The sequence below is a fragment of the Phocoena sinus genome, chromosome 13 (genome assembly GCF_008692025.1).
Source record: "Phocoena sinus isolate mPhoSin1 chromosome 13, mPhoSin1.pri, whole genome shotgun sequence".
Lineage (NCBI taxonomy): Eukaryota > Metazoa > Chordata > Mammalia > Artiodactyla > Phocoenidae > Phocoena > Phocoena sinus.
In genome coordinates, this window is record NC_045775.1 from 26,016,729 (window position 1) to 26,044,016 (window position 27,288).

The window sequence follows — 27,288 nt, forward strand, 5'->3', positions numbered from 1 at the left end:
CTGGCTAATCCAGTTATTCAAGTATTCATATAAAGCACTAGAAATAACATGAATTTAAATAAATTTAATAAAAATTCTGTTGACCATTTTGGACATCAGTGAAGGGAGTCCTTTTTTTTTTTTTTTGCGGTACGCGGGCTTTTTACTGTTGTGGCCCCTCCCGTTGCAGAGCGCAGGCTCAGTGGCCATGGCTCACGGGCCCAGCTACTCTGCGGCATGTGGGATCTTCCTGGACCGGGACACGAACCCGTGTCCCCTGCATCGGCAGGCGGACTCTCAACCACTGCGCCACCAGGGAAGCCCAAGGGAGTCCTTTTCTAATGTTAGTTCAGAGTATGTGGATGAGAGTACTATTCAAAATAAAGATTTAGAAGAAAATACCAAGATACCTTCCCTGAACAAAGGCTGTGTGCAGCCTGTCATAGTTTTAGAACATACTATCAAAGGATTTAATGCTGGTCAGTTGAAAAAAAGTTACAGGACTTCTTCTTTGTAATCCAGAGTACTTCTCTCATGTTTTATACTATCAGTCTTCAAAATTTTTTCTCTCTTTTTCTTTTCTAGGAAATTTATGTATTTACAGGCTCATATGATTTAAGTAATGGTAGTACAATAATAAATAAAACCAGCAGCTTTATGTTTTAGCACTGTGGTGATCTGCCCTTAAATTCCAAGAGACGCTGCAGCTAGTAATTTTTAAAGATTTGATGCCTGGGGTGGGAGGAACCTTTCTTTACTTGATTTAATTCATGGATTAAATATTGTGTCTTCTTTAGATACACAGCTAAAACTATTGACCCATTGATTTGAAAAAGGTTTTTTGCTTGTTTGCATTTTTGTTTTGCTCTTTTGGATAAATTTTCAGTAGAAATCTCATAGACGTTGCCTATTGATCACACTTTTCCTTGTTACAAACAGTAGAGCTGATTATTGTATGATTGTCTAGGGAAGTATTTTATTGCTAAATAGACCAAACAAGTTCAAACTTGTGACTGTTAAGCATTATGCTGTACCTCACATAAAGGATCCCAAGTTGGAGCCCCAAAATGTAAATCAGAGTTGTCACAGAATGGGACTCTAGTACCACTTGCCTCCACGCACAGCTGTTCGGGACCCGAGGCTTTGCTGCTCATGTCTTGTATACTAAATATCTGTTGATTGACTCAAACATAATTCATTAAATAATTCTGACACTCACTGTTGGGTTCTCTGCTATTTTTTGGACTACCAGTAACCCTAAGGGAAACATCACACCTACTGTTCTCTCAGAACCTTTTTATCATAAGTTGTTAGGTGAAAACATTTATTCCTCTTACCCACTTGTCTCATTATCCCAGAAGAAAATAGTTAAAAGTAAGCTATTTCTTGGACTTCCTTGGTGGCACAGTGGCTGAGAATCTACCTGCCAATGCAGGGGACACAGGTTCGAGCCCTGGTCCGGGAAGATCCCACATGCTGTGGAGCATCTAAGCCTGTGTGCCACAACTACTGAGCCTGTGCTCTAGAGCCTGCGAGCCACAACTACTGAGCCTATGTGCCACAACTACTAAAGCCCACATGCCTAGAGCCATGCTCTGTCTGCATCAAGAGAAGCCACCGCAACGAAGAGTAGCCCCTGCTTGCCTCAACTAGAGAGCGCCCGTGCACAGCAATGAAGACCCAACGCAGCCAAAAATAAATAAATAAAATAAATTTATTTTTTAAATGTTAATTTATTTTTTTAAAAAGTAAGCTATTTCTTAAAACATTAACTTGAAGATTTGAAGCAGAAAGTTACTCTCTTACCTTTGAGATATGATAATGAATATATCTAGAATCTCAAATTGTTGACAGTAATGTAGAGATCATGAAGGAAAGCTCTTAGAAAAAAAGTAACTTAATATTTTAAAAGGTATTTGCTGTTAAGGTAAGCTTTCCTGCTGCCAATTGGGCATCTCTCTTTTAAAAGCCCATTTTCACCAAAACCAAATCACTTTAATTGTAATTTAAAACTGTTTCCTAGTCCTGTGTATGTTTTTAACTTTTAACTTCATTTTTAACACATTTTGGTAGAGATGTATATAGGATGTAAGAAGATTGTTCTTATTTCATGTTGAATTATTTTTCTAAATAGTAGCATTTAGGAATAGTAACACAGGCTTTTGTGTTTGTATGTGCATACTAGGTTCTGATAACTGGTCCAGCAGACACTCCTTATGCAAATGGCTGCTTTGAGTTTGATGTCTATTTTCCTCAAGATTATCCCAGTTCACCTCCTCTTGTGAATCTAGAGACGACTGGTGGTCATAGTGTGCGATTCAATCCAAACCTTTATAATGATGGCAAGGTAATGTAATTGCAGTCTTTTGTTTCTAATGCCAAAGTATTGTAACCCAAAGTTTCTTTGTAATTTGAACAGAAATTTTGTTTTAGTTATCATCTTTTCAAAAGTACATGCGTTTCTTTGTGCTTCTTTTCCCTGTGTGCAAAGATTAGCCTGAGGAATGAGAGAGAAGGAACCAAAAATGGCAGAAACACAACAGTGTTACAAAGCACTTATAGTCTTAAGGGGTTATTGTGAGGGACTAACTTATTCAACACATTCCTTGGCCAATTGAGAGCTATCTCCACTCAGAAGATAATAGAACCAGATGCCTGTCTTTGCCATTCACCTTTCTTTACTTTCTTTTTACTTTTTTTTTTTTTTTTTTTTTTTGCGGTACGCGGGCCTCTCACTGTTGTGGCCTCTCCCTTTGCGGAGCACAGGCTCCAGACGCGCAGGCTCAGCAGCCATGGCTCACGGGCCCAGCTGCTCTGCGGCATGTGGGATCTTCCCGGACCGGGGCACGAACCCACGTCCCCTGCATCGGCAGGCAGACTCTCAACCACTGCGCCACCAGGGAAGCCCCTGTTTACTTTCTATATCTTCAATTCCAGTTATCTTTTCACAATTACCTGAAGATACTATCCATGTTTTCTATGATATGTACCATTGTGTACCATTATTTTTAAAGTTTAATTTGTGTTAAAATGTTTTATATTTTCTTGTAAGTAGGAAGATGCGTTCCTGTCTCCACAAAAATAGTTAACGAAGAGGTATAATAAAAATCATTTCATATGGCAATAAACCTTTAAAAATTCGATTTAAAAGAATAATCATCACCTTTCAAAGTAATTTTGGACAGTTTGATGAAATTTCAATAGTAAATTCCATGCTGAGAGTATTTAATGTTTAAAAATTACTAGAAGGTCAGAAGAAATTTCTCGATTTCATAAGCAGACTCTTTGATGATGTGAGAATAATAGATGCTTGAATTTGATCTGGTTTATTAAAGACGGCCCAAGTTTTCCCTTGGTTTTGTCTTCCTGTTTTTAAAAAGTGCAGCCTGCCTCCGATCTGGGCTTACAAGTTATCATTTTGTCTTCACCATAAGCTCAAATCATAAAATTGGAATTCATTTTCTGGGTTTATTGTAGGATACTTAACCAGAGGTAAACCTTACTTTGTTGGGGAAAGCAAAGAACAGGTCTTTTATAACTGGGCAAATTAGACAAAGTAGCAATGTTGAATTTATTCAAGAGAGAGTCTGGAACTTGAATAGAGTTTAAGTGTAGATGTTAAGAATTATTTAAGAAATTACTTCCTTGGACTTCCCTGGTGGCATAGTGGTTAAGAATACGCCTGCCGATGCAGGGGACCTGGGTTCAAGCCCTGGTCTGGGAAGATCCCACATGCCACAGAGCAACTAAGCCTGTGCACCACAACTACTGAGCCTGCGCTCTAGATCCCACAAGCCACAACTACTGAGCCCACATGCCACAACTACTAGAGCCCGTGCTCTGCAACAAGAGAAGCCACCGCAGTGAGAAGCCTGCACACCACAGCAAAGAGTAGCCCCTCCCCCACTCGCTGCAACTAGAGAAAGCCCACGTGCAACAACAAAGACCCAATGCAGCCAAAAATAAATAAATAAATTTTTTAAAAAATAGAAATTACTTCCTTAAGACTTACTGGTATAGGGAAGAGGTTTAGAGTTTGAGATTCCAGTACCCTGAATTGTATAGTCTGTTCTATTATACATTGGGACTAACATTTAACCTTGGGATCTAGATCTGTAGTTAGGGAGAAGATCCCTGCCATTGGTAGTCACAGGGATGCTCTAAAAACCAGGAGGGATGGTATGTATGATAGTGCTTCAAACAATAATTCACAAAACTGTTCAGATACAAGTCTTTTAAAATTATTAATGAATTTATCTACTAAACAAATTGATGTATTTTGCATTATTGTTTTCACAGAGCATTAAAAGAATAGCAAGGAGATGGACTTCTCTGCTTTTTTAAGGACCACTTATTTTCTAAATCTGTTGCCCATTACATGAAATTATTAGTTTACAAGTACAGATAACATATCCCTGGTTCTCTTTTTCCTGGAGTGACTGTTGACCTGTGTTTGGCAGATGCTTTGAGTTCATTCTTGCTCTTTGAGTGAACAAATAACTAATGCGTCTTCAAATTTGTTCTGAGGAACTCTAGGGATCCTCAGGATAATATAATAGCATAATAACATTTCAATTTTATTTCTAGTTCAGGCAGATTACTTCTAGTTCAGGGAATCTGCAGGGTCCTCCCCTTTCCCACTTCATGTTTGCGTGAGGCCAGATTTTATTCATACATTTCAAGCAAAGCAATATATAACAACAAATCGAATGTAGAGGCAGGTATGAAATCAAGATCTCTTCTATTGGGCTTCCCTGGTGGCACAGTGGTTGAGAGTCTGCCTGCCGATGCAGGGGACATGGGTTCACGCCCCAGTCCAGGAAGATCCCACATGCCGCGGAGCGGCTGGGCCCGTGAGCCATGGCCGCTGAGCCTGCGCGTCCGGAGCCTGTGCTCCACAAGGCGAGAGGCGACAACAGTGAGAGGCCTGCGTACCACAAAAAAAAAAAAAAAAAAAAAAATCTCTTCTATTAAGCTATAACCCATTTTCAAAATTTACAGAATTTTGAAAGAGATTTTCTTAAATGTAAAACAATACCACTTTTCCTCACCAAAAATTTTTTTGTTGTTTGGAAAAGAGTTATTTTTCATTAAAAAAATATGTTATTTGTATTAATGTGTAATAGCTGCTAACTCACTTTTCATTATGAAGAAATTGTAATGCCACACAGATCTGGATCACATTTGAAGATACCAATTTGTTTTAACATACCAACCCTTAGGGTTTTCTGGGGGTACATAAAACTGAGATACTTTGACATAATAACATTTCAATTTTATTTCTAGTTCAGGCAGATTACTTTTAAAAAGCACTCCTTTCAATCCTGTTTATACTTTTCCCCCTTCTTCCTCAGGTTTGTTTAAGCATCTTAAATACATGGCATGGAAGACCAGAAGAGAAGTGGAATCCTCAGACCTCAAGCTTTTTGCAAGTAAACAAATTTCTCTTACAATTTCACTTAGAAAATAAGGAACCATCTTGGTTTAAGAACATTTTTTTTTAGCGACCAAGAATAAACATAGTAAACGATAGGAAGTACATACTAAATAGCTTATAGGTGAGCAGTTAGTACAATGGAGTTATATCTCATTTTGAGTTTAGAATCTTAAGTTAGGACATTAGAATTTTCTTTTTGTCAAAATTCCCTTTTAAAAAATCCCTAACTTGCCTTAAAGTACACTCTGGTGCAACAAGATCAGGCAAGACAGATTAGCCTCTTCCATCTCCCAGTCACTATAAGGCTCAAACTCAGGTGAGTAGAATTTAATAACTACTAGTGTTACATATCTCTCCACACATGATATGGTTCTTCTGTAATCTAGTTAATAATGGGACTCGGTGCTTCCCTGGTGGCGCAGTGGTTAAGAATCCACCTGCCAGTGCAGGTGACACGGGTTCGACCCCTGGTCCGCGAAGATACCGCGTGCTGCGGAGCAACTAAGCCTGTACGCCACAACTACTGAGCCTGTGCTCTAGAGCCCGTGGGCCACAACTACTGAGCCCGTGCTCCTAGAGCCCGTGCTCTGCAACAAGAGAAGCCACCACAATGAGAGGCCCTCCCACTGCAATGAAGAATAGCCCCCAACTTGCTGCAACTAGAGAAAGCCTGCATGCAACAACGAAGACCCAACACAGCCAAAAATAAAATAAATAAATTTTAAAATAAAAATAAAAAAATAATGGGTCTCATCTGAGGTTTAGAGGTACTGTCCTGGAATTCATAAAACTTGGGATTTGCCATTCTCATTTGGCAGAGCACTTAGCACACATGTTTCATAGTCTTGAATTTTTTAAGTTAATTTTCACAAGCCATTTGAGTACATAAAATAAAATGTTATATAGTATCCCATCAAATTTTCTTCGCCGATGCTTTATCTTAATAGTTCAGAATTCCAGCAAAGAGACAGACATATTAATAATAGGAATTAACTTTGTTGCTTGATCATTGAGGAAACAGAAATAAACCACTGTTGGTGCATGATAGTTTAAACTCACATTTGCAGTTTAGTGTTTATTTTAAGAAAGACCACCATAAATTATGCCCAGGTCAGCCTGTTAAAGTTGACCTACCTTGAAAGGATTCTTTTCCTACATTCTTACATTGAATTAGGTAAAAGAGATATGAAAAATCATTCTTTAGGATGTGACTTTTTTAGGTTCTCTGAAAAGACCTTGAAGCAGCCCCGTGAATTAAATAGTACTGTAATATAAGTTTTTCCTTTGTGCTAATATGGAGACTCAAGAAAAACAGAGGTTATATGATTCATGCAAAGTAACTAAGGAAGTTACTAGAATGTTCCCCCAAGTAACTATAATACTTCTTCATTTGAGAAATGATTATGTAGGGGGAGGGATAAATTAGGAGTTTGGGATTAGCAGCTATAGGCTACTATATATAAAATAGATAAACAACAAGGTCCTACTGTATAGCACAGGAATCTATATTCAGTATCTTGTAATAACCTATAATGGAAAAGAATCTGAAAAGAATATATGTATTCGCTTTGCTGTACACCAGAAACTAACACAACCTTGTAAATCGACTATACTTCAATTTAAAAAACTAAAAAAGAAATGATTGTCAATTCTAGTTCAAAAACCTTAAAATATTTGTCTACATGTATGTTACTCTTGTCAACAGAAACTATTTTTATGATCAGTTTTACTCTGAAAGGAAACTCAGAGATATCCTGTTTTTCATGAAGTAAATTAGACTTACCTGAGAAGTGGAATCAATTTTTGAAATTTTTGTTGGATTTATGTAGTTTTAAAAATAAATTTACAGTTTTCAAAGTTTTTTAGTTTAAAATTGGATTGGCTTTTAACTTTTATATTATCTGTATGTCTAATATATACCAAAAATCCTGTGAAATAAAGAAACTTATTCGGAAGTGTTTAAATTTTACAACTTTGAAACCTTACTACACATAAAGTATGATCTTTTCTGTATTTTCCCTTTAGGGTTTTTTGTCATATACATAGTTTACAGTCATAATTAACATAGTAGATAATTATTTGTATATTGCTTTGTTCACCTAACATTAGAGCATATCCATCTTCCCTGTTTACAATTTTATAATTTGTAAATGCTATGTAATAATCTTTTGAGTTCATATAGTATAATTGAACTATTTCAACCACTGTTGACTAAATATTTCACTTTTATTATTTTAGTTTTACAAATAATACCATTATTATATGACTTTCTCTACATTTTAGATAGTTTACTGAATATAGATTTCCAGATCTGTGACAAAATTGACTTGAGCAAGAACAAGAGAGGCTATATCTTTTCTGTGGCAAGAGTGAATCGCCTTGTTTTGTCCAGATCTTAGGGGAAAACTTTCAGTCTTCCCCCATTGAGTGTGATAACAGCTGTGGATTTTTCATAAATTCCCTTCATCACGTTGAGGACATTCCCCTCTACTAGTTTCTTGAGTATTTTTAACATGAACAGATGTTGGATTTTGTCAAATGCTTTTTCTGCATCTATTGAAATGATTGTATTATTCTTATTTTTTATTCTATTATTATGATATATTAATTTTTTGATATAAACCAACTTTGCTTTCCTGGGATAAAGCTCAGTTGGTCATGGTGTGTAATTCTTTTTGTATGTAACTGGATTGTTTGCTAGTGTGTGTGTATATATATATGTGTGTGTGTGTGTGTATATATATATATATATATATATATATATATATATAGGCCATGCTGAGCGGCTTGCAGGATCTTAGTTCCCCAACCAGGGATTGAACCCTGGCCCAGGCAGTGAAAGCGCCGAGTCCTAACCACTGGACCGCCAGGGAAGTCCCAGTTTGCTAATATTTTTCTTAAGGATTTTTGTATCCATATTTCTAAGAAATATTGGCCTGTAGTTTTTTTTGTGTTATACTGCTTTATAAACATCATACTAGAAACAAATGCATCTAGTCAGGAACACATTGTCCTTTGTTGTCTATTAGATTCGTTCTTCAGAGGCAGACTACAGAGCCTTAGGAAAAATTACTTAATTTCTTTACTTTTTAAATTTTATTTATTCTTGGCTACGTGGGGTCTTTGTTGCTGTGCACAGACTTTCACTAGTTGTGGCGAGCGGGAGCTACTCTTCGTTGCAGTGCGCAGGCTTCTCATTGCGGTGGCTTCTCTTGTTGCGGAACACAGGCTCTAGGTGCACGGGCTTCAGTAGTCGTGGCACACAGGCTCAGTAGTTGTGGCTCGTGGGCTCTAGAGTGCAGGCTCAGTAGTTGTGGCGCACGGGCTTAGTTGCTCCGTGGCATGTGGGATCTTCCCGAACCAGGGCTCTCATCCGTGTCCTCTGCATTGGCAGACGGATTCTTAATCACTGTGCCAAAAGGGAACTCCCATATGTGACTGGTTTTTAATGTTGCTGTAATCTACCTAAAATACATATTAATGCGTTATGAATAGTTTGTTCCAGTTGGATGTTAATAAAGATGTCATGTGCAAGAGGAGTTAAACATATTTAATGTCACATAATCAACCATTTATAAATATATTTATAATATAATAATATATAAATACTACCATTTTTCTTAAGATGGAAAGTTCTGGAAATCAGCCACTGATTATAGTTCTACTCAATAGCAGCATAATTTTCCGTAGAGGAGGATGCTTACTATTTTCAAAGGCTAAAAGCATTTTTAACTAAGACTGTTTCTTTCCATTACCCTAAACAAGTTATTAGTTTGTATAACATAGTTTCTTGTTGCCAATTAATATTTTGGATTGTATACTCTGTACTTTCCTGTGTTTGAAATACCTATAATGAAAATTTTTAACATACCAGACCAGGTCAAAGAATTAAATCTTCTGACAAGTTATAATTTGAAAATAAAGGCATTCGTAGGAGGCAAGATTGCTGACTGGTTATGGCCTGGTAGGGTTAAAATTTTTGTTTGACACAGAACAGTGAAAGGAAGCTGTTATATGGTTCTTGATTTAGTCAGCCTCTGAATAAAATATAATGAGAACATCTTGCAGTTTTGTGGGTGCTAACATAAAGCTAAAGAGGAGAGGGACTGTAAATTCAGCCTGTGAATAAAAGCTTTTTTGACTCTTGACTTTATGAAAATGTCAAAGAGCTGACTAAGAATCGGTGAACTTCCACTATGGAATGCAAATATATTCTGTTTATTATTAAGTATAACTTATATATAGTATATTATGGTACGTAATAGATATTTTTCTGTTAATTACCGACTCATTTTCAACTCATTCTAAGAAAACACTTTAGCCAGATGTGGCTATGATAAATATTGTTTTTTTGGTTTGTTTTTTGGTTTGATCCAGAGAGCTCTTTTAATTAAGTTTTGTTGATCAAAATGGAACTCATGCTGACTGCTTTTTTGCATATCCCTATTACATAAGTTAAAATTTATTGTTTTTAGAGTAGAAGTGATTTTGTTTTGCATTTTGCTATCTTCTGGATGTATGCTGTCATTTTCACTCCACGAAAGAATAGCTATTGTGTATTAATTACACGTATGAGCCCTATTGTTTTACACCTCTCAACCCCTTATTTAATTCTCACAGTCATCCTATATAGGTATTATTTCTATTTACAGATGACCAAAAAATGGATTCTGAGGGGATAAAGTTATTCTGCCTACCTTGGTCTCTCTGACTTCAAAATATAGTGTTTCTCAGAGTTAGATAAATCCTATTAATTTAGAATATTGAAAATCAAATGCTTTTAAAAAAGAGAAATCCTCTTCCCAAGGATTTATTTACTGGTTTTTCATGAGAGTGTTTTATGGGCTACAATAAAGTGTGCTGTGAAATAAAATGAGTAAGTAGGTCAGATAATTCAAGGCTCCAGAAATTCCATAAAATGAATATTTTGACTCCGAAATAGCTGAGTTCCCCAAAGAAAAATAAAGTGGCACTTATATATTTCCTAAAAGGTACATGTTTAAAAAGTAAATAGAAGATGCCCATAAAGAGTAAATAATAATGTCACCCAGTGAGAAAAGAGCACGTGTTATAAATTATTCTTTGAATTTAATTCCAAGAAATATCGATCTCTGCTAATTTATTTGTTATCAAATGCAGATGTTATAGTTCAGTTTTTTTAGCAGACAATATTAAACTCAAATTTATTTTCAAATATAGTTTTCTTTGTTCTGTATACAAAACATCTATTTTTCATTTCCTGTATATAGTTTAGCTCTTTTAAAAAACCAGATGTGTTATGAATCTGAAGTAGTTTGTAAATTGTTTGAATCTCCAGCTGCTTGAGATTTATAAAACTATATTTTGTCTCAAAGGAGTTGAGGTTAAGTAAGTAACTGAATCCTATGTTACAAAATTTCTTTCTCTGCCTTTGTAGATAATGGGAATATACCCTACTCATATAAGAGGAAGATTATTTAAAAGGGAAAAGGAAAGGAACTAATAAATATGCCCTGGAAGATTATTTCAGAAGTGTCAGATTTGAGTTGGGGGAAAGTATATAGCCAAGGGAAATCACTTTCCTTTAGTGATATATTTAGTTTCAGTAAGTTTAAAAATTATGAGATCTTTGCCTCAGAATTATACAGGTTAATTTTTTTTTCCGTAGCTGACCTTGGCCTCAGCAACATGGTTACTTCAGGTCATATTTAACTTTGTGTATTCATAGGTCATATATTTCAGGTTCAAGTTTTCCATTTTTTAAGAAAATGTATTCCTTGACTTCTAAGGTGCATATCCTTGATGTTGTTTAATCATCTTCCCTAAAGAAAAGGCAACTGCTGCTAATTGTTTTTCATTTATGAAGTGGGAACATTATAGCTAATATTTTCCTGCCTCCAAAGATGTCATATTAGCCAGTTATGTAAGTATATTAGCAAGCAGTACTATACTAACTAAGAGTGAACTCTCAATGTTGGTTATATCTAGAGAAACAAACCTTCTGGTATCTAAGTAGGGGGTCAGAGCTGGTCTTAGAGCCATGTCATCTTGCCATTGAAAGCTTCTGGTAATATTTTTGTGATACCGTGAAAGTAAATTTTCCTTGGAATGAAAGTAAAGACTGCGTCATGTGTAGTTTTTCTTACAAGTGAGTATTGTTAGGAGTACATTGTTAGCTTTATGCCCTTTAAGAGTAAGGACAGTTCGAGCAAAATGATGTCTAAATTGGTATGGGATGTTTATAAGCAAGTGTTTTTTTTAGTAGTTTCAGGAAATAGGATCTTCGTACCTATTTTTCTTCTTCAAGGATTCAAGAATATAAAACATATATATAAATATTATATAAGATTCTACTGTACCTATTTTAATTTTGCTCTAATAATAAAGTATTTCAGTGTCAATTATTAACATCAATTTTATGGTGATAAAGTTATGTGGAAGCACATATTAAAAGGCACTCCTAGTTGATAAAGCAAGGTATTAGTTTACTGGTAGTAAAAATGTCCTATCATAACTAATCTTTATTTCTTTGGTCCTCAGGTGTTGGTGTCTGTTCAGTCCCTTATATTAGTAGCTGAGCCTTATTTTAATGAACCAGGATATGAACGGTCTAGAGGCACTCCCAGTGGCACACAGAGTTCTCGAGAATATGATGGAAACATTCGACAAGCAACGGTTAAGTGGGCAATGCTAGAACAAATCAGAAACCCTTCACCATGTTTTAAAGAGGTATGTTTAATAAAAGTAATGAAATACTTTATTAAAGACATAATAGAATATAGTTTAGGTCTTATACTTCCCTTTATATCTGTGGTATACTAAAGTTTACTCTTGTTTTTAGTCATGAAAAATCAGTAATAATATAGTACAGATGAATTTTTTAAACCGTTTACTTCCTAAAAGGCATCTGACTATATTTTTGGACAGTTTTATTAATTCTTTATTTTTCATGGCTACTGTTCTACTAGCATACTGTGCTAGTTATTATGTTAGTATATGCTAGACTATGTTACTAAAATATTCTTCATAAAAATATTCTTTTTTATTAGAGATTAAGATACTTTCTAATTGTCTTGCAAATAGAAACTTTGCCCTTATACTAATATCTGTGTGTGAAATTGAAGAAAAAGACATTTTCTTTTCTTTAGGAAAAGTTGAACTTAGTTTCTGAAACCAGTCTTGATACTGTCACGTGCTTTCATTTTTACCACATCCTGAAGTGTGGCTCTTTTCCTGTACTTAGTTATCTCTCCTTAGTCTGCCTAAAATATGGTTGTATTTTTACTTATCACATCAGATTACTTCATCACATCTTACTTTAACTCTGTCATGAAACATTTTTCTTTCCTAAATTGTTTCCCTTGATCATCAGTTTCTTAGCTTGTGCTAGAAACACACTTTAGAGGAAGAATTGGCGTATTTACCTGATAGAAAATTGATCTTTAATACAGTTAAGCAAATATTATGTGTGAACTATATGTAGCATTATACGCGAAACTCTCCTCATTAAGTAGTATCGATGAATATACTCTGAAGGAATGTAAAAACGTTTCTTCCTTTTGTTATTACTAAATGACTTTGCACTTTGAATGACATAGTTGGGTATTTTACTTTTGCAAAGGCTTGTATTCAAGGCTGTGGGTAATTACTTTTCCTAATATTACAGGAAATACAAACATGCATTTCTTTGTACTCTTAAGCATAATGTTCCGTCCCTTTTCAAGTTTGGGCTACTTACATTAAGTAATTCATTTGGCAGCCGTGTGGAATATCAGCTGTTACTAGGTACTGCACTAAGGTACTCTGAACTCAGGGAAAAGTGAAAGTCAGTTCCTGCCCTTGATAAACTTATATTCCTCCTGTTTGTATCATAAATTAATTTCTTAGTGCCCTTAAGACTCAAATAACGTATCCAGATATGTAAACTACTTGACAAGTCTACTAGAATGTATAATAACCACCTCAAACTTAACACTGCAAAACTGCACTCTTGATTCTTCCTTCCTTTCTTCTCTCAGTAAAAGCACCATGGTCTAAACCCAAAACCCTAACCACGTGTGCCTTCATTCTTTTACTCACATACCACATTCAATCTGTTGACAAATTTCACTCCACCATTCAAAGCATAATCAAAATTTGATGAAAAATATATTTTCGCTGTGACCAAAAAGGGCTTAATTTCCAAAATATGCAAACAGCTCATATAGCTCAATAACAAAAAAAAAACCCAGTCAAAAAAATGGGCAGAAGACCTAAAGAGACATTTCTCCAAAGAAGACATAGAGATGGCCAATAAGCATATGAAAAGATGCTTAGCATTGCTAATTATTAGAGACGTGCAAATCACAACTACAGTGAGGGGGGCTTCCCTGGTGCAGCAGTGGTTAAGATCTGCCTGCCAATGCAGGGAACACAGGTTCAAGCCCTGGTCCGGGAAGATCTCACATGCCGCGGAGGAACTAAGCCCGTGGGCCACAACTACCGAGCCTGCGCTCTAGAGTCCGTGTGCCGCAACTACTGAGCTCGCGTGCCATGACTACTGAAGCCTGCGCACCTAGAGCCTGTGCTCTGCAACAAGAGAAGCCACCGCAATGAGAAGCCTGCGCACCACAATGAAGAGTAGCCCCCGCTCGCCACAACTAGAGAAAGCCCGCGCGCAGCAATGAAGACCCAACACAGCCAAAAATAAATAAAGTAAATTTTTAAAAAATCTACAAATAACAAGTGCTGGAGAGCGTGTGGAGAAAAGGGAACCCTCCTACACTGTTGGTGGGAATGTAAATTGGTACACCCACTCTGGAAAACAGTGTGGAGGTTCCTTAAAAAACTAAAAATAGAGTTGCCATATGATCCAGCAGTCCCACTCCTGGGCATATATCCAGAGAAGACTCTAATTCAAAAAGATATATGCAGGGCTTCCCTGGTGGCACAGTGGTTAAGAATCCGTCTGCCAATACAGGGGACATGGGTTCAAGCCCTGGTCCAGGAAGTTCCCACATGCCGTGGAGCAACGAAACCCGTGTGCCACAACTACTGAGCCTGCGCTCTAGAGCCCGCAATCCTAGAGCCCATGCTCTGCAACAAGAAAAGCCACCACAATGAGAAGCCCGTGCACCACAACGAAGAGTAGTGCCCGCTTGCCACAACTAGAGAAAGCCCTGCACACAGCAACGAAGACCCAACGCAGCCAATAAATAAATAAATAATAATTAAAAAAAAATGATACATGCACCCTGATGTTCACAGCTACACTATTTACAATAGCCAAGACATGGAAGCAACCTGAATGTCCACTGATAGATGAATGGATAAAGGTGTGGTATATATGCAATGGAATACTACTCATCCATTAAAAGAAATGAAATAATGCCATTTGCAGCAACAAGGATGGACCTAGAGATGATCATACTAAGTGAAGTAAGTCAGACAGAGAAAGACAAATACCATATGATATCACTTATATGTGGAATCTAATTGAACATTAGATTGAACAAGCAAATCTAAAATGAACTTATTTACAAAACAGACTTTCAGACACAGAAAACAAACTTATGGTTACCAAAGGGGAAAGGGGGTTGGGGAGGGATAAAATAGAAGTTTGGAATTAGCAAATACAAACTACTGTATATAAAACAGATAAACAACAAGGTTCTACCATATAGTACAGGGAACTATATTCAATGTTCTGTAATAAATTATAATGGAAAAGAATATGTATGTATACGTATAACTGAATTACTTTGCTGTATCCAGAAACGGACACAACACTGTAAATCAACTGTACTACAATTAATTAATTAATTAATTAATTAAATCTTCACTCTGGCCAGCCTATTTCAAGCTCCCATTACTGGGACTTCCCTGGTGGTGCAGTGATTAAGACTCTGTGCTGCCAATGCGGGGGGCCCAGGTTTGATCCCTGATCACAGAACTAGATCCCACATGCATGCTGCAACTAAGGAGCCAGCAAGCCACAACTAAGGAGCCCACCTGCCGCAACTAAGACCCAGCGCAGGGACTTCCCTGGTGGCACATGGGTTAAGAATCTGCCTGCCAACACAGTGGACATGGGTTTCGATCCCTGGTCCAGGAAGATCCCATACGTCGTGGAGCAGCTAAGCCTGTGTGCCACACCTACTGAGCCTGCGCTCTAGAGCCCACGAGCCACAACTACTGAGCCCGCGTGCCACGACTACTGAAGCCCACGCATCTAGAGCCCATGCTCCGCAACAAGAGGAGCCACCACAATGAGAAGCCCATGTACCGCAACGAAGAGGAGTCCCTGCTCCCCACAACTAGAGAAAGCCTGTGCACAGCAACGAAGACCCAACGCAGCCAAAAATAAATAAATAAATTTATTTAAAAAAAAAAAAAAAGACCTGGTGCAACCAAATAAATAAATATTTTTTAAAAACCAAACAAACAAAAAAAATCAAGCTACCATCACCTGTTGCTTGAATTGTTGAAGTAGTTTTCTGATTTTGCTGCTTCCACTTTGTCCTTCTACAATGGTTCTCCACGCATAATCAGATCATCTCACTCCATTGACTTCCCATTAAATGAAGATGAAAACACAGCGTCCTTACCATAGCCTTCAAAACTCTACATTGTCTGGCTCCTGTCTACTATCCTTCAGCATCTCTAAGAGTTCAAAGGCTTTTGATACCTAATGTTAGGTTGTGGAACAACTGGAGCTCTGATATATCAATACTTTCTAACATATCAATACTTTCAGGTAATAAGCTTAATATATGCTTTATGACTAGCAATTCCATTCCTTGGTATATGCTCAATAGCAGTTGTGTACATATTGGGTGTAGAGAATGTTCATAACATTGCCAAAAATTGGAAACAGTCTGATCAGCAGAATGAATGGAGAAATTATGGAATTTTCATAAAGTGGAATACAGCAGTGTAAATGAGTGAACGCCTTCACACATTAAGATGGACAAATATCATAAACACAATAAAGAGCATAAGAAGCCAGGCACAAGAGTACTTTCTATATGATTCTATTTATAAAAAGTTCAAAACTGAGTTAAACTCATACTTAAAGAAGTTAGTATAGTGTATACTTTTGGATGAGGGTTAATGGTAAGAAGTAGCACAAGGGGATCTTCTGGCATGCTTGGTAATGTTCTGTTTCTTATCTAAGTAGAGGTTGTTTTCTTGTGTTCACTGTGGGAGAAAATGCGTTCAGTTATACACACGATTTGGGCACTTTTCTGTATATGTTAAACATCAGTTTTTAAATGTATTGAAAGAAATTTGTAAGTATACACAGTCAGTGTAATTTGTTGGTTCATGCTTAAAGTTTTGTTTTGTTTTCTGGAAGAATAAACTGCTAACACAGGGGACTCAGAGTGGGGACATGACTTTCACAAAAAGGAAATACGTATAATTTGAAACAATAATTCTTTCTCATCTTTTAGAACGTAGCTCACATTAAAGGGGTACCCCTTGTCCATGAATGCTTTTCTAATTTTCCCAATCAGTTGTGGCCTGCTACTTTTTTAATTTCATGGGATTTGTTTTTGTTTTTTGTTGTTGTTTTGTATTTTTCAAAACGTATCTTTTTCTTGTGCACTCATCTCCCATCTTATTCTGTGGTTATCATGGTTCTTCATATCAGGTGGTTTTGTACTCATTTTTGTATCCCTGTATGCATCAAACTCAATAACTTATTGGTGGTGTTTTACGTCCATTCCCAGTTTTTCCTAATTTTTCCCTTGTAGGTATTATTGCCTTTTCTTTAGAGGAGACAAGCTCTTTGGGCAACGTAGTAAGTAGCTCACCCAGAATACAGAATAATAATTCCAAAATGATCTATTTTGTAGCTTAAATTTGTCAAAAATAGACTTTTACTACATACACAGAAATTTTACTCAGTTTTTCAAAGAAAGAATTTTAAAAATCTGAATGTAAAGCACATTTATCTTAAGGAGTTAAACGTCATAAAATAAAATCTTGTTCATAAGTTAACCAGAAGACAAAATTAAAAGAGTAATAATATTGCCTATTTTGGGCTATGTTCTGATATCTGTGCGAATGCCTGTGATTGAGTATCTCTTTACTCATCTAAATGTTCTTTGAGTTCTCTTTGAAAGATAGAAATTGACAGTTTTTCTGTTGTCAATACTTTTTCTCCTGGTTATTCTTTTATTTACATTTGCCTTCTGACTCTATGTTCTCTGGATAGGATTAACTACTGAAATGTCTGAGTGGGATTGGGCATTATTTTCTGCTTATAGAACTGGGTATTTCAACACAAGTCATCTGATGCCATAATCCTGATTCTTCCCTGTTAATAATGTAGAGTGTTCACCACATTGAGTTTTGTGGAGAAAAAAAATGCCATGTCTTTTAAATTTCATGTTTTTGTAATGCCACATACTTTGTCTTTTAAATTCTGACCCAATCACATGTTGTTCTCTTGCTTGGTTTATTCTTAAGGTTATACATAAACATTTTTACTTGAAAAGAGCTGAGATCATGGCCCAGTGTGAGGAGTGGATTGCAGACATCCAGCAGCACAGCAGTGATAAGCGGGTAGGCAGGACCATGTCTCACCATGCAGCAGCTCTCAAGGTGAGTAACCCTCCCTAACAGGAGCCTTGTCGGTGGCCTCAAAAGAAGAGTTGTATATTCACTGACAGAACCGTGATGACTGCTAGAAAGAAACATTAAATTTATTAAGTTCAGAGGTTACCCAGAAGTCTATAGAAAAGATACATTCCTTTTGACAATGAAGTGACAGTTCCTAAAATTAAAAATGAGTATAGGGACTGAGCCAACAGAGTTTCATAGAGTTGTTTGACAATGATGGCAACAAAATGTTCTCCATGACAGTTTGCATTAGCTTTTCCCTGAGCCTCTTACCTTCCAGAATTTTATTACTTGGAGTAATGAGGGAGATGGTAGCTGCAGAGCCTCCAACAGCTGATTGGTGTGGAAGCATCTGTGATACAATCGTGTTTTGGGGGCAGTGAGCTGTTGTTTTCAACTAGGGCGTTCACAGAAACATATTACTGGCATTTTTACTTGGATGCCCTGTCATCACTCTTCATTGAAGATCTAAAAGAGAGAACTTATCTTTCCTTCAATCAAATTTTATAACCTTCTGTATTTTCTTAATCTTAAACAACTTTTTCTCTGTCTAAAAATCTTCAGATTTTATTTAACTCCCGCTTCATCTAGTATACCTACCTGGTCAGTGCTAGGTCCTATCAGTGCTGTCTTCATATGGGGATTCTCCTCCCCATTATTCTCCTCAGTTCCCATAGTTCAGTCATTTAGATATATCTTTCCCTTACACAAAACCTCGGTGGCTAAAGTCCAGGCCTCTTTTGCTTTGTTATTTCAGTCAGTGTCTTGTTTTTATCTCAAATTCTTATTCTTTGTTTCTGTAATGCCCTGATTTGGAAATCTCTATCCTGAATCAGTCCAAATTTATATCATCTCAGGTATACTTTTGCTGCTGAGTGCTACTTGAGAAAAGTATGCAGCTCTTCAGTTTAATTTCACAATAAAGGCATAGTATTCCCACCTCAACTGGGCCTTCATAATTGTCCTTTTTTTCTTCTTCTTCTTCCCTAGTTAGTGTTTTCTTCTGTTGTCCATGGTGGAAGGGAAATTGGGACTAGAAAAATTTCGAGTTACCAGTATGTAAATATACTTTGAAACCTTAAAAATGGCTGCAAATGTGTAGTTGTCTTATCTTGCCTGTATGTCTTCTACTTCTAACCAAAGTTTAGGCTCTGTAAAATCAGAGATCATATAGTTGGTCCTTCATATCCACAGGGGATTGGTTCCAGGATCCCCTGCAAATACCAAAATCCACAGATGCTCAAGTCCCTTAGATAAAATGGCGTAGTACAGTCAGCTCTTTTTATCCAGCTGTGTCCTCCTTATTTTACACATTGCTTTTACATTGTTACTGTTGAGCACAGTTCCTTGTTCTATAAATGTTGGTTAATTTTCAAAGTCAGCTATTGACACAACTAATTTTCAAAGCCCTTGGTGTGAGATTTGAGGTCATTTCTCTCCCACTAGAAATTTATAAACTAAAACTTAATGTTTGTAAACAACCAGCCACTCTCTGTTAACATCTCTATATCCTTCCCTAAATGGCAGTATGGGGTAATACAAAGTTATGTACTCTTTCTAGATCTTCTTTTTCATTTGCTTACATTTTAAAAACTTCTTATGATTAAATTATTTATAAGGTGTAAGCCAAGCATTACATGAGGCAATGAGTATGAAAGATTTCAAACGTTTTACATAGGGCCTAGTTTTTATTCACTAAAATAGCAGTGGTTTTATTTTAATTTATGGACTGTCTCTCAAAAATTTTAGTCAGAGGCAGCATGTATTACAAGTTAAGATGTTATTCTCTTTAATTTAAAACTCTATATGGCAAATGACGGGTGTCCTCTAAGTCATTAGTAATACTGTTTTTGTTACAGGTGTTGGGGCATTGGTAGGGTCTGTGGGCGTGCTACTTAGTACTCAGGGCTTACCAGCAGCATCAGTTACTTTGAGGTTAGAGATTTGTGCCAACTTTGTTCACTGCCTGTTAGAGCAGCTAGCTTAAGGAAGGTCTTAATAGATTTTTGTAGACCTAATGCTTTGGGTTTTGTTTTGAACTCAATTCTTCCCTCCAGTGATGTTGTGCTAGTATCCCAGGGTTTGCAGTTCTAACATCACTCATTTTCCCCTGCGTAGCGTCACACTGCTCAGCTCCGAGAAGAGCTACTGAAACTTCCCTGTCCTGAAGACTTGGACCCTGATGCCGATGATGCCTCGGAGATGTGCAGTGCCACAGCGGGTACTGAGGAGACTCTAATGCATGATCAGGTCAAACCCAGCAGCAGTAAAGAACTCCCCAGTGACTTCAAATTGTGAGCTGCATTGATGTGGACTTCATAGACGCAGAGGCTTTGAAGCACAAGCCAAATATGTCAATATTTGTATGTAAGAAACTAATTATGTAATAGGTAATGAAACTGAAATTATACTACACCCTTAAGGAGATCCAGTTTAATTCAAGGTGATCTTTTATTTACCTGTACAAGAGTGTAAACTTTTTTGTGCTTTTACTTTTCACTTGTGAGAACCACTGATTGGTATGTTCAACAAATTTGTGTATACAAAGAAATGGATAAATCACTGATTATATAAGGGAAACTACCTTAGGAAAGAATGTTTACTGAATTTTTTTTTTTTTTTTTACTGTAGAGTGAAGGGTTGTTAACAAAGAATATATATTGGTCATTCTTACAACTACTATTTAAAGTCAGCAACTTTTCACTGAATTTGATAGATTTTATGTTTGGCCATATCTTCATGCTCATATATGATTTCTGAAGACCTCCTACATACACTTCAATAAAAGTTAAATGGACATACTCCCTCTTTTTTGATTTACTGGTACATTTTTTAAATGATAAATCTGCCATAAAATGCATTATAGCTGGAGACTTGCACTTGTATGGATGAATTTATTACATTCAACGTATTTAATTTTATGCTTTCTAAAATTCTAAGATGCAGAAAAATAAATGAACATGATTTTATTCTATGCCAATATTTGGGCCTGTGAATGTATCTGTTATTTGAATTTAAGTATATGAAGAGGAATGGTCAATTTGAAAAGTCACTCTAAGCTGAGTTTTTCCTAAAGGGCTCCTTTCTTCCTGGACTATCTGGTTTTATTACTAACGTCACATGTATATGTTAAACATTGAGGCTCTGTAGAGCAGAGAGGATGTACCTCTCTGGTGCTGTTACAGTACATTCTGTACTTGCATATAGGCTCATTTTCATGCAAATTCTTCCTAGAGCCAAATAAATAAAGACTTAGGTGTATTGGTATGTCTTGTTTCTAAAACAGTTTGCCATGGTGTGAAATGCTATTTCTACAAAGAATTGGACACTTTCAAGAGCTACTCACGGGAAAGGGAAGGCTATTTTTTTCAAGACCAGTTATCACAAAGGAGCTAAGGCGATTCTTGATAGTGTTAATATAAAATAAACGGGGAACCCTGAATCTGGAGCTGGCCTGAGGGAGAAGCTGTATCCTGAGCAGTGGGTTACTCTCTGAAGGAAAAGGGGAACTAGGGATCATGATACCCTCTCAACAAGGTACAGAGCTCCTTAAAGTGAATAAAGTGTGCGGCCAGGAAATCAGCTTCCAAAACACATAGCATCAGGTCTAGTGGGTGATGATTACACAAGCATGACAAAATCGAGTCAGTTCGTGAGGAAGCAGAGTCAATTAAATGTTACTCACAGACCTGCTATCTTGTATCTCAGTATAAAACTAGCAGCAATAAGTAGTAAAAGGACGGTCATCAATCCTCTAGGCCTTTTGTTTTTCGGTCTGTCAGGGTCCTGTCAGGGACAGGTGATAAAAGCTTCTATCCAAGTATATTGTTTACCTCCAATTTGGGATTTTATTTTTAATCATTAAAATAAGGTAGGGTCATTTTCCCCATTTCACACCATTAGTCCTCAGAAAACTTTATAAAAGCGAAGTAACAATATCAGTACTATAAGTTCCAGTTCATGTTTTTTAAAAACCAAGGCCTAAAGTCTGAATTTGAGACTTTAGTCTAATTTGGTTCCACCTGGAATCTAGACTACAACAAACATTTGAGCACTCCGTTTGTACTAGGTACAGGTTCCTGCACTTGAGGATTGAATGACAAACATGTCAGTGCAAAATGGTAAGTTCTCTGATACTGTTATTTACAGGGTATATTGGGAGCACAGAGGAGGGACACCTACCTCAGGCAAAATGTTGATGGGTACTGAGGTGATATGGTCAGGAAGAGCTTCCTAAAGGAAGATATCCTGGACTTCCCTCGTGGCGTAGTGGTTAAGAATCTGCCTGCCAATGCAGAGGACACGGGTTTGATCCCTGGTCTGGGAAGATCCCACGTGCCGCGGAGCAACAAAGCCTGTGCGCCACAACTGCTGAGCTTGCATTCTAGAGCCTGTGCACCACAACTACTGAGCCTGCGTTCCACAACTACTGAAGCCCGTGTGCCTAGAGCCCGTGCTTCACAACAAGAGAAGCCACCGCCATGAGAAGCCCATGCACTGCAATGAAGAGTAGCCCCCGCTCGCCACAACTAGAGAAAGCCCACGCACAGCGACAAGGACCCAATGCAGCCAAAACAAAGACAAAAACAACAAAAAAGGAAGATATCCTGAGTCTAGAAGGGTGAGGATAAGTAAGTTAGCCAGGCAGAAAGAAGTTATACCAGATACAAGAGAGCAAAAAGGAGAGCTTGAGTTAATGGTACCATGTTCGATACTATTGGACTTTAAGAGGCAAAGTGGGGATAGTTGAATGGGTGCGATGTGGGCTGTGGTGTCAGGAAGATAGGAGGGGTTGGGTCATGGAAGAACTTGGTTGTCCTGTTAAGGAGCTTTGACATCCTGTAGGTGATGGAGGGCTGTCCAGTAGCTTTAATTAGAGGAGCAACCTGGTCAGATGGTATTTCAGGAAGATCATTCTGCCAACTGTTGGGTGGCAAGGAGGTCAGGAGAGAGCCTACACTAGAGTCAAGGTCGTGGTCATAAACTAGGACAATGAAAGGGTGGAGAGGAAGGGAAAAGTGACAGAACTTGGGGAAATACGTATTTTTTGGTATGAGAATAACTCCAGGATGTTTACAGGCTGAGGAGCCAGGGGAGAAGGGTGAGTGTGAAGGCCTTGGAGAAGGCTGGGGCAGATGCCAGCAGACATGGGATAGCCTAGGTCCAAGAGGACGTGAGGAAATCAGTAAATCCAATGGTCAGTTCATAAAACTATTAGCGATGAAGTTGTGATCTTAAAGAGAAGTACAAAAATAAACTGCTTAGTTAGCATTTTAGTGTTAAGACCAGTATCCCCGAAGTCAGACAAATGTAGAAAGTACTGTAAACTCTTTTTTCTTTTTTTTTTTTTTTGGCCGCACCTGCTGCTTGTGCGATCTTAGTTCCCCAACCAGAGGTCGAACCCGGGCCCTCAGCAGGCAGTGAGACTGCAGGAGTCCTAACTACTGGACCTCTAGGGAATTCCCGACAATTTTTCTTTGATGTCCTATAATTTGGTTTACTTAGGGTAAGATGGGTGAGGTGAAATATTCCAGTTAGTGTGTCAAACTGTGGTGAGGGACCAAGGTTTTCGGTTACCCTTCTTTCCATTAGAGACCAGTACTTTATAAAATACAGTGAAAACATTGCAGCATTGTCCTGTTGCTTACTCACTTTCTGTACGTAGCCCCCTGCCAGCTGGTCGCAGTCTGTGGACTGTGGCTTGATCGGCCCTGTACTAAGTAACTCAAACGAGGGTTGGTCCCTAGCTAGGCATTGCTGACTGGCCATCTATTCCTTAAACCAAAGCGAATTATTTAGTAGACAAATTTCTACAGTTACATTTTTTTCCACCATATTACATACTTTTCCACAATTAAGAGTTAATACTCTGGTACGTCCATGAGATTGGTTAGACCAAAAGATTCCAAGGAAGAAACAGACATGCCTGCTGGATCAGCCTAGAGATGGGAACAGACCCAGTTGCAGACCTGGGAGCTAGATACTCAGCTGGAGCAGGCAGCCAGGGTACAAGAGGACTGGAATGAGGAGCCTGGGCCAAGCTGCTGCGCTGGTGTTTCAGTCTTAGACAAGATGGTCAGAACATGACAGGGCCTCAGGTTCATTTGGTTTCAGTAATACTGAGCTTTTTGAGTTGTGTTTTTTTTTCTCTTTGATGATAGTTATACTCTATAATAAATAGCTCACTAAGGAAAATTGGGAAAATACTGAAAAATACAACATGTGAAATTAAAACACTTAATTTTCTGATATCTTTCTTCATAGTCTATTTTCTATACTTCTCTTTTCTATATAATTGGTATATTGTATGAACAATTTTAGCACCTTTTTAACAATATATTATGCACTTTTTATCATAAAGAAAATTAATGGTGGGACTTACCTGGTGGCGCAGTGGTTAAGAATCCACCTGTCAATGAGTAGGACATGGGTTTAAGCCCCGGTCCAGGAAGATCCCACATGCCGTGGAGCAGCATGTGTCACAACTACTGAACCTGTGCTCTAGAGCCCATGAGCCACAGCTACTGAGCCAGCATGCCACAACTATTGAAGCCCGCGCGCCTAGAGCCTGTGCTCTGCAACAAGAGAAGCCACCTCAATGATAAGCCCGCACACCACGAGGAAGAGTAGCCCCTGCTCGCTCACTGCAGCTAGAGAAAGCCTGCGTGCAGCAACAAAGACCCAATGCAGCCAAAAATAAAATAAATACATTTATTTAAAAAAAATTAATGACTGCATGATATGAATGTAGTTAACTAATCCCTTACTGTTGGACATTTAAGCTATTTCTATTTTGCTAACTATAAATAATGCTCTAATAACCATGGTCTATATCTTTTATTTCCTTATGATAAAGCCTAGAATTATTAGGTCAAAGGGTTTGATATTTAATTACTAATTGCTTTCCAGAGAGATTGTATTGATTTCACACTTCCAGGTTCAGTTAATGTTCCTATTCCCTGGCCAGCATTGGGGATTATAACTTTTTAATCTGGCATTTTTGTGTATCATCATTAAACATGCTTTAGTCTGCTTTTTTTTTCAACGGTGTTTATATCAATATTTATTAGCCATTTGAATTTCTACTTTGTCAATAATCAGTTTATACCTTTTCCCCATTTTTTGTATTGTCTTAGGATGTTTTAATGTAAATGAGCTACTTGTGTGGTGGAATATTAATTTTTATCATATTTGTATGTTTTCCAGGTGGCCTTTTAACTTTTAATTTTTCTCATAGAAGTTTTTTGTTTGTTTTAATTTGGCTGCATTGGGTCTTAGTTGTGGCATGCAGGGGATCTTTGTTGTGGCGCGTGGGCTTCTCTCTAGTTGTGGCACGTGGGCTCAGTAGTTCTGGTACATGGGCTTAGTTGCCCTGTGGCATGTGGGATCTTAGTTCCCTGACCAGTGATTGAACCTACGTCCCCTGCATTGGAAGGTGGACTCTTAACCACTGGACCACTAGGGAAGTCCCTCATAGAAGTTTTAAATTATCATGAAATCATCTATTGATCTTCTCCTTTGTGATTTTAATTACTTTTTTACTCTTTTTCAGAACTCCCCTCTACAAAGACGAAAGAATCATATATATTTTCTAACTAGGATTGGTTCTGGTATTGGTGTAAACCTGTCTGAAGCTAAATTGGAACAGGCCTAAAAGCTCTCTGCTTCCCATCCCATCCCCTCCAGAGCCCAGCAAGGTGGTAAGAATGTAGGGGCCACATGCTTGAGTTGGACGGGGCACACCAGGTTGAAAGGAAACTCTTTCCTCTTTTTCTCTTCAAAATCTGTCCAGTTTCCAGCAGCCATCCTCCTTTGTCTCAGCTTCTAGTCTCCTGATTCTTCAAACTAAAGGAGCTGACAGCCCTCTGAACTTATGCATTTCCTGGGCAGTAGAGGCATCCTCTGGCCTTCTTCCCTCAGCCCCTGGATGTGATCCTGTAGTGATCCCATGGGCTCCACCAAAAAACTGGTTTTCTTTGCTTTATTCATGTGTCCCTCCTCAGGTTGCACCAGCTATGTTTTCCAGTGCAGGAAGAGATTGCAACAGGCCACCGTTTTGATAGTGTTTTAGTTTTACTCACTTGGAGCTTCTCCAAGGAGGGAATGCCCAGTCCAGCTATGTCAGCTTCAGGTTGCCCTGGGTCACTGGCAGCACACAGCCTCTGGTTAAGTATCTCTGCCTAGGGGGGTTCCTAGGAGAGTGATTGATCTTCTCCACCTCCCTGGCCTCTCTCTTTTCCAAGGGCTGGGTCACAAGGGTAGACACAGATCTCCCCCATTCTCACCACCCCCTCCCCTTCTGTTCCTTGCTCTTGTTTTTCCCTAGCCTTTTTACAGGTTTTGTTCTTTGATTTATCTCTTCCTCTTTTCACCTTGTTGTCTGCAAAACTGGCATACCTAGCCCCAGAGTACCTCCCATTTCTCTGGAGCCATTATCATTATTTAGAGGGACCAGCTAGAGCTCCTTTAGCTTGTTGGTGCCCCTTTTCTACAAGTGGCTATCCTTGTTATCTTAGCTCTAGCTCTATAAGGTTTTTTTGACCAGTTGGCTCTTGTAATTGCTGTGAGGCAAGGCTAAGCACTGGCTACTGAATTAAAGGATATACTTTATCTGGCAATGGTTCTTCAATATGTACCATGTTATTGAGGTAATACTCCAAAAGTACAGACTAACATTTTCAATATTTGTACGAAAAGAAAGATTTATAATTTTCTAGGAATAGTTAATCTGGACTCTTCTGTGTTCATAATCTTCCTGTGTTTATCCTATATTACCTATAGAGATTCTCTGATCAGAGGTATTATTTTTAATAATTTCCTGAATTATACATAGTCTAGGTATTCTAATGTCTAGTTCAGCCATAATCTGATCCTGCATAAGAGCTGCAGTACCTTCTGTCTGGAAGCAAATCCTAAAATTGTAGGTGTTGTGTCCCATAGAATAAAGAAGTATTCTTCTACTAATGGTTCCAAAACACTAATCATAGGTTAGGATATAGGCTCATTAGAGATTCTTACTACTTGAATGCTTCTATTAAACCAATGTAAATAAAGTTCATTTCCCTTCAACCTCTTTACAGTTTACTGTATACCCTCAAATTTGTCTTTTATCTTTTTTCCCCCACACACTGGCACAAGAAGTTCCTCTCTTTTTTTCTTAAGAAAAGTGAACTTGCTTTCCTTTCTGCTTTTCAGCCAACTTTAAAATTGTTCACAGCAAGATTTTATGTTCTACAGTAGTAGGAATGAGGTAGATAAAATGGCACTATATCAACAAGAATTATCGT

The 27,288-nt window shown here is 37.7% G+C and overlaps 1 protein-coding gene across 15 annotated transcripts in view; it reads left to right on the plus strand.

Moving 5' to 3' along the window:
* BIRC6 (baculoviral IAP repeat containing 6) overlaps nucleotides 1-21,262 on the plus strand; it is a 246,461-nt gene extending 225,199 nt beyond the window's left edge. For 14 of the 15 annotated variants that reach the window (XM_032652164.1, XM_032652166.1, XM_032652177.1 and 11 more), the window contains 5 exons: nucleotides 2,165-2,326; nucleotides 5,334-5,411; nucleotides 11,936-12,124; nucleotides 17,849-17,983; nucleotides 20,120-21,262. In XM_032652164.1, coding sequence (XP_032508055.1) covers nucleotides 2,165-2,326; nucleotides 5,334-5,411; nucleotides 11,936-12,124; nucleotides 17,849-17,983; nucleotides 20,120-20,299 — 744 coding nt within the window. In that variant the 3' untranslated portion in view covers nucleotides 20,300-21,262. The remainder of the gene's footprint in view (nucleotides 1-2,164; nucleotides 2,327-5,333; nucleotides 5,412-11,935; nucleotides 12,125-17,848; nucleotides 17,984-20,119) is intronic. The other variant, XR_004352692.1, reaches the window with a different exon arrangement.
* The last annotated feature ends 6,026 nt before the right edge of the window (nucleotides 21,263-27,288 follow it).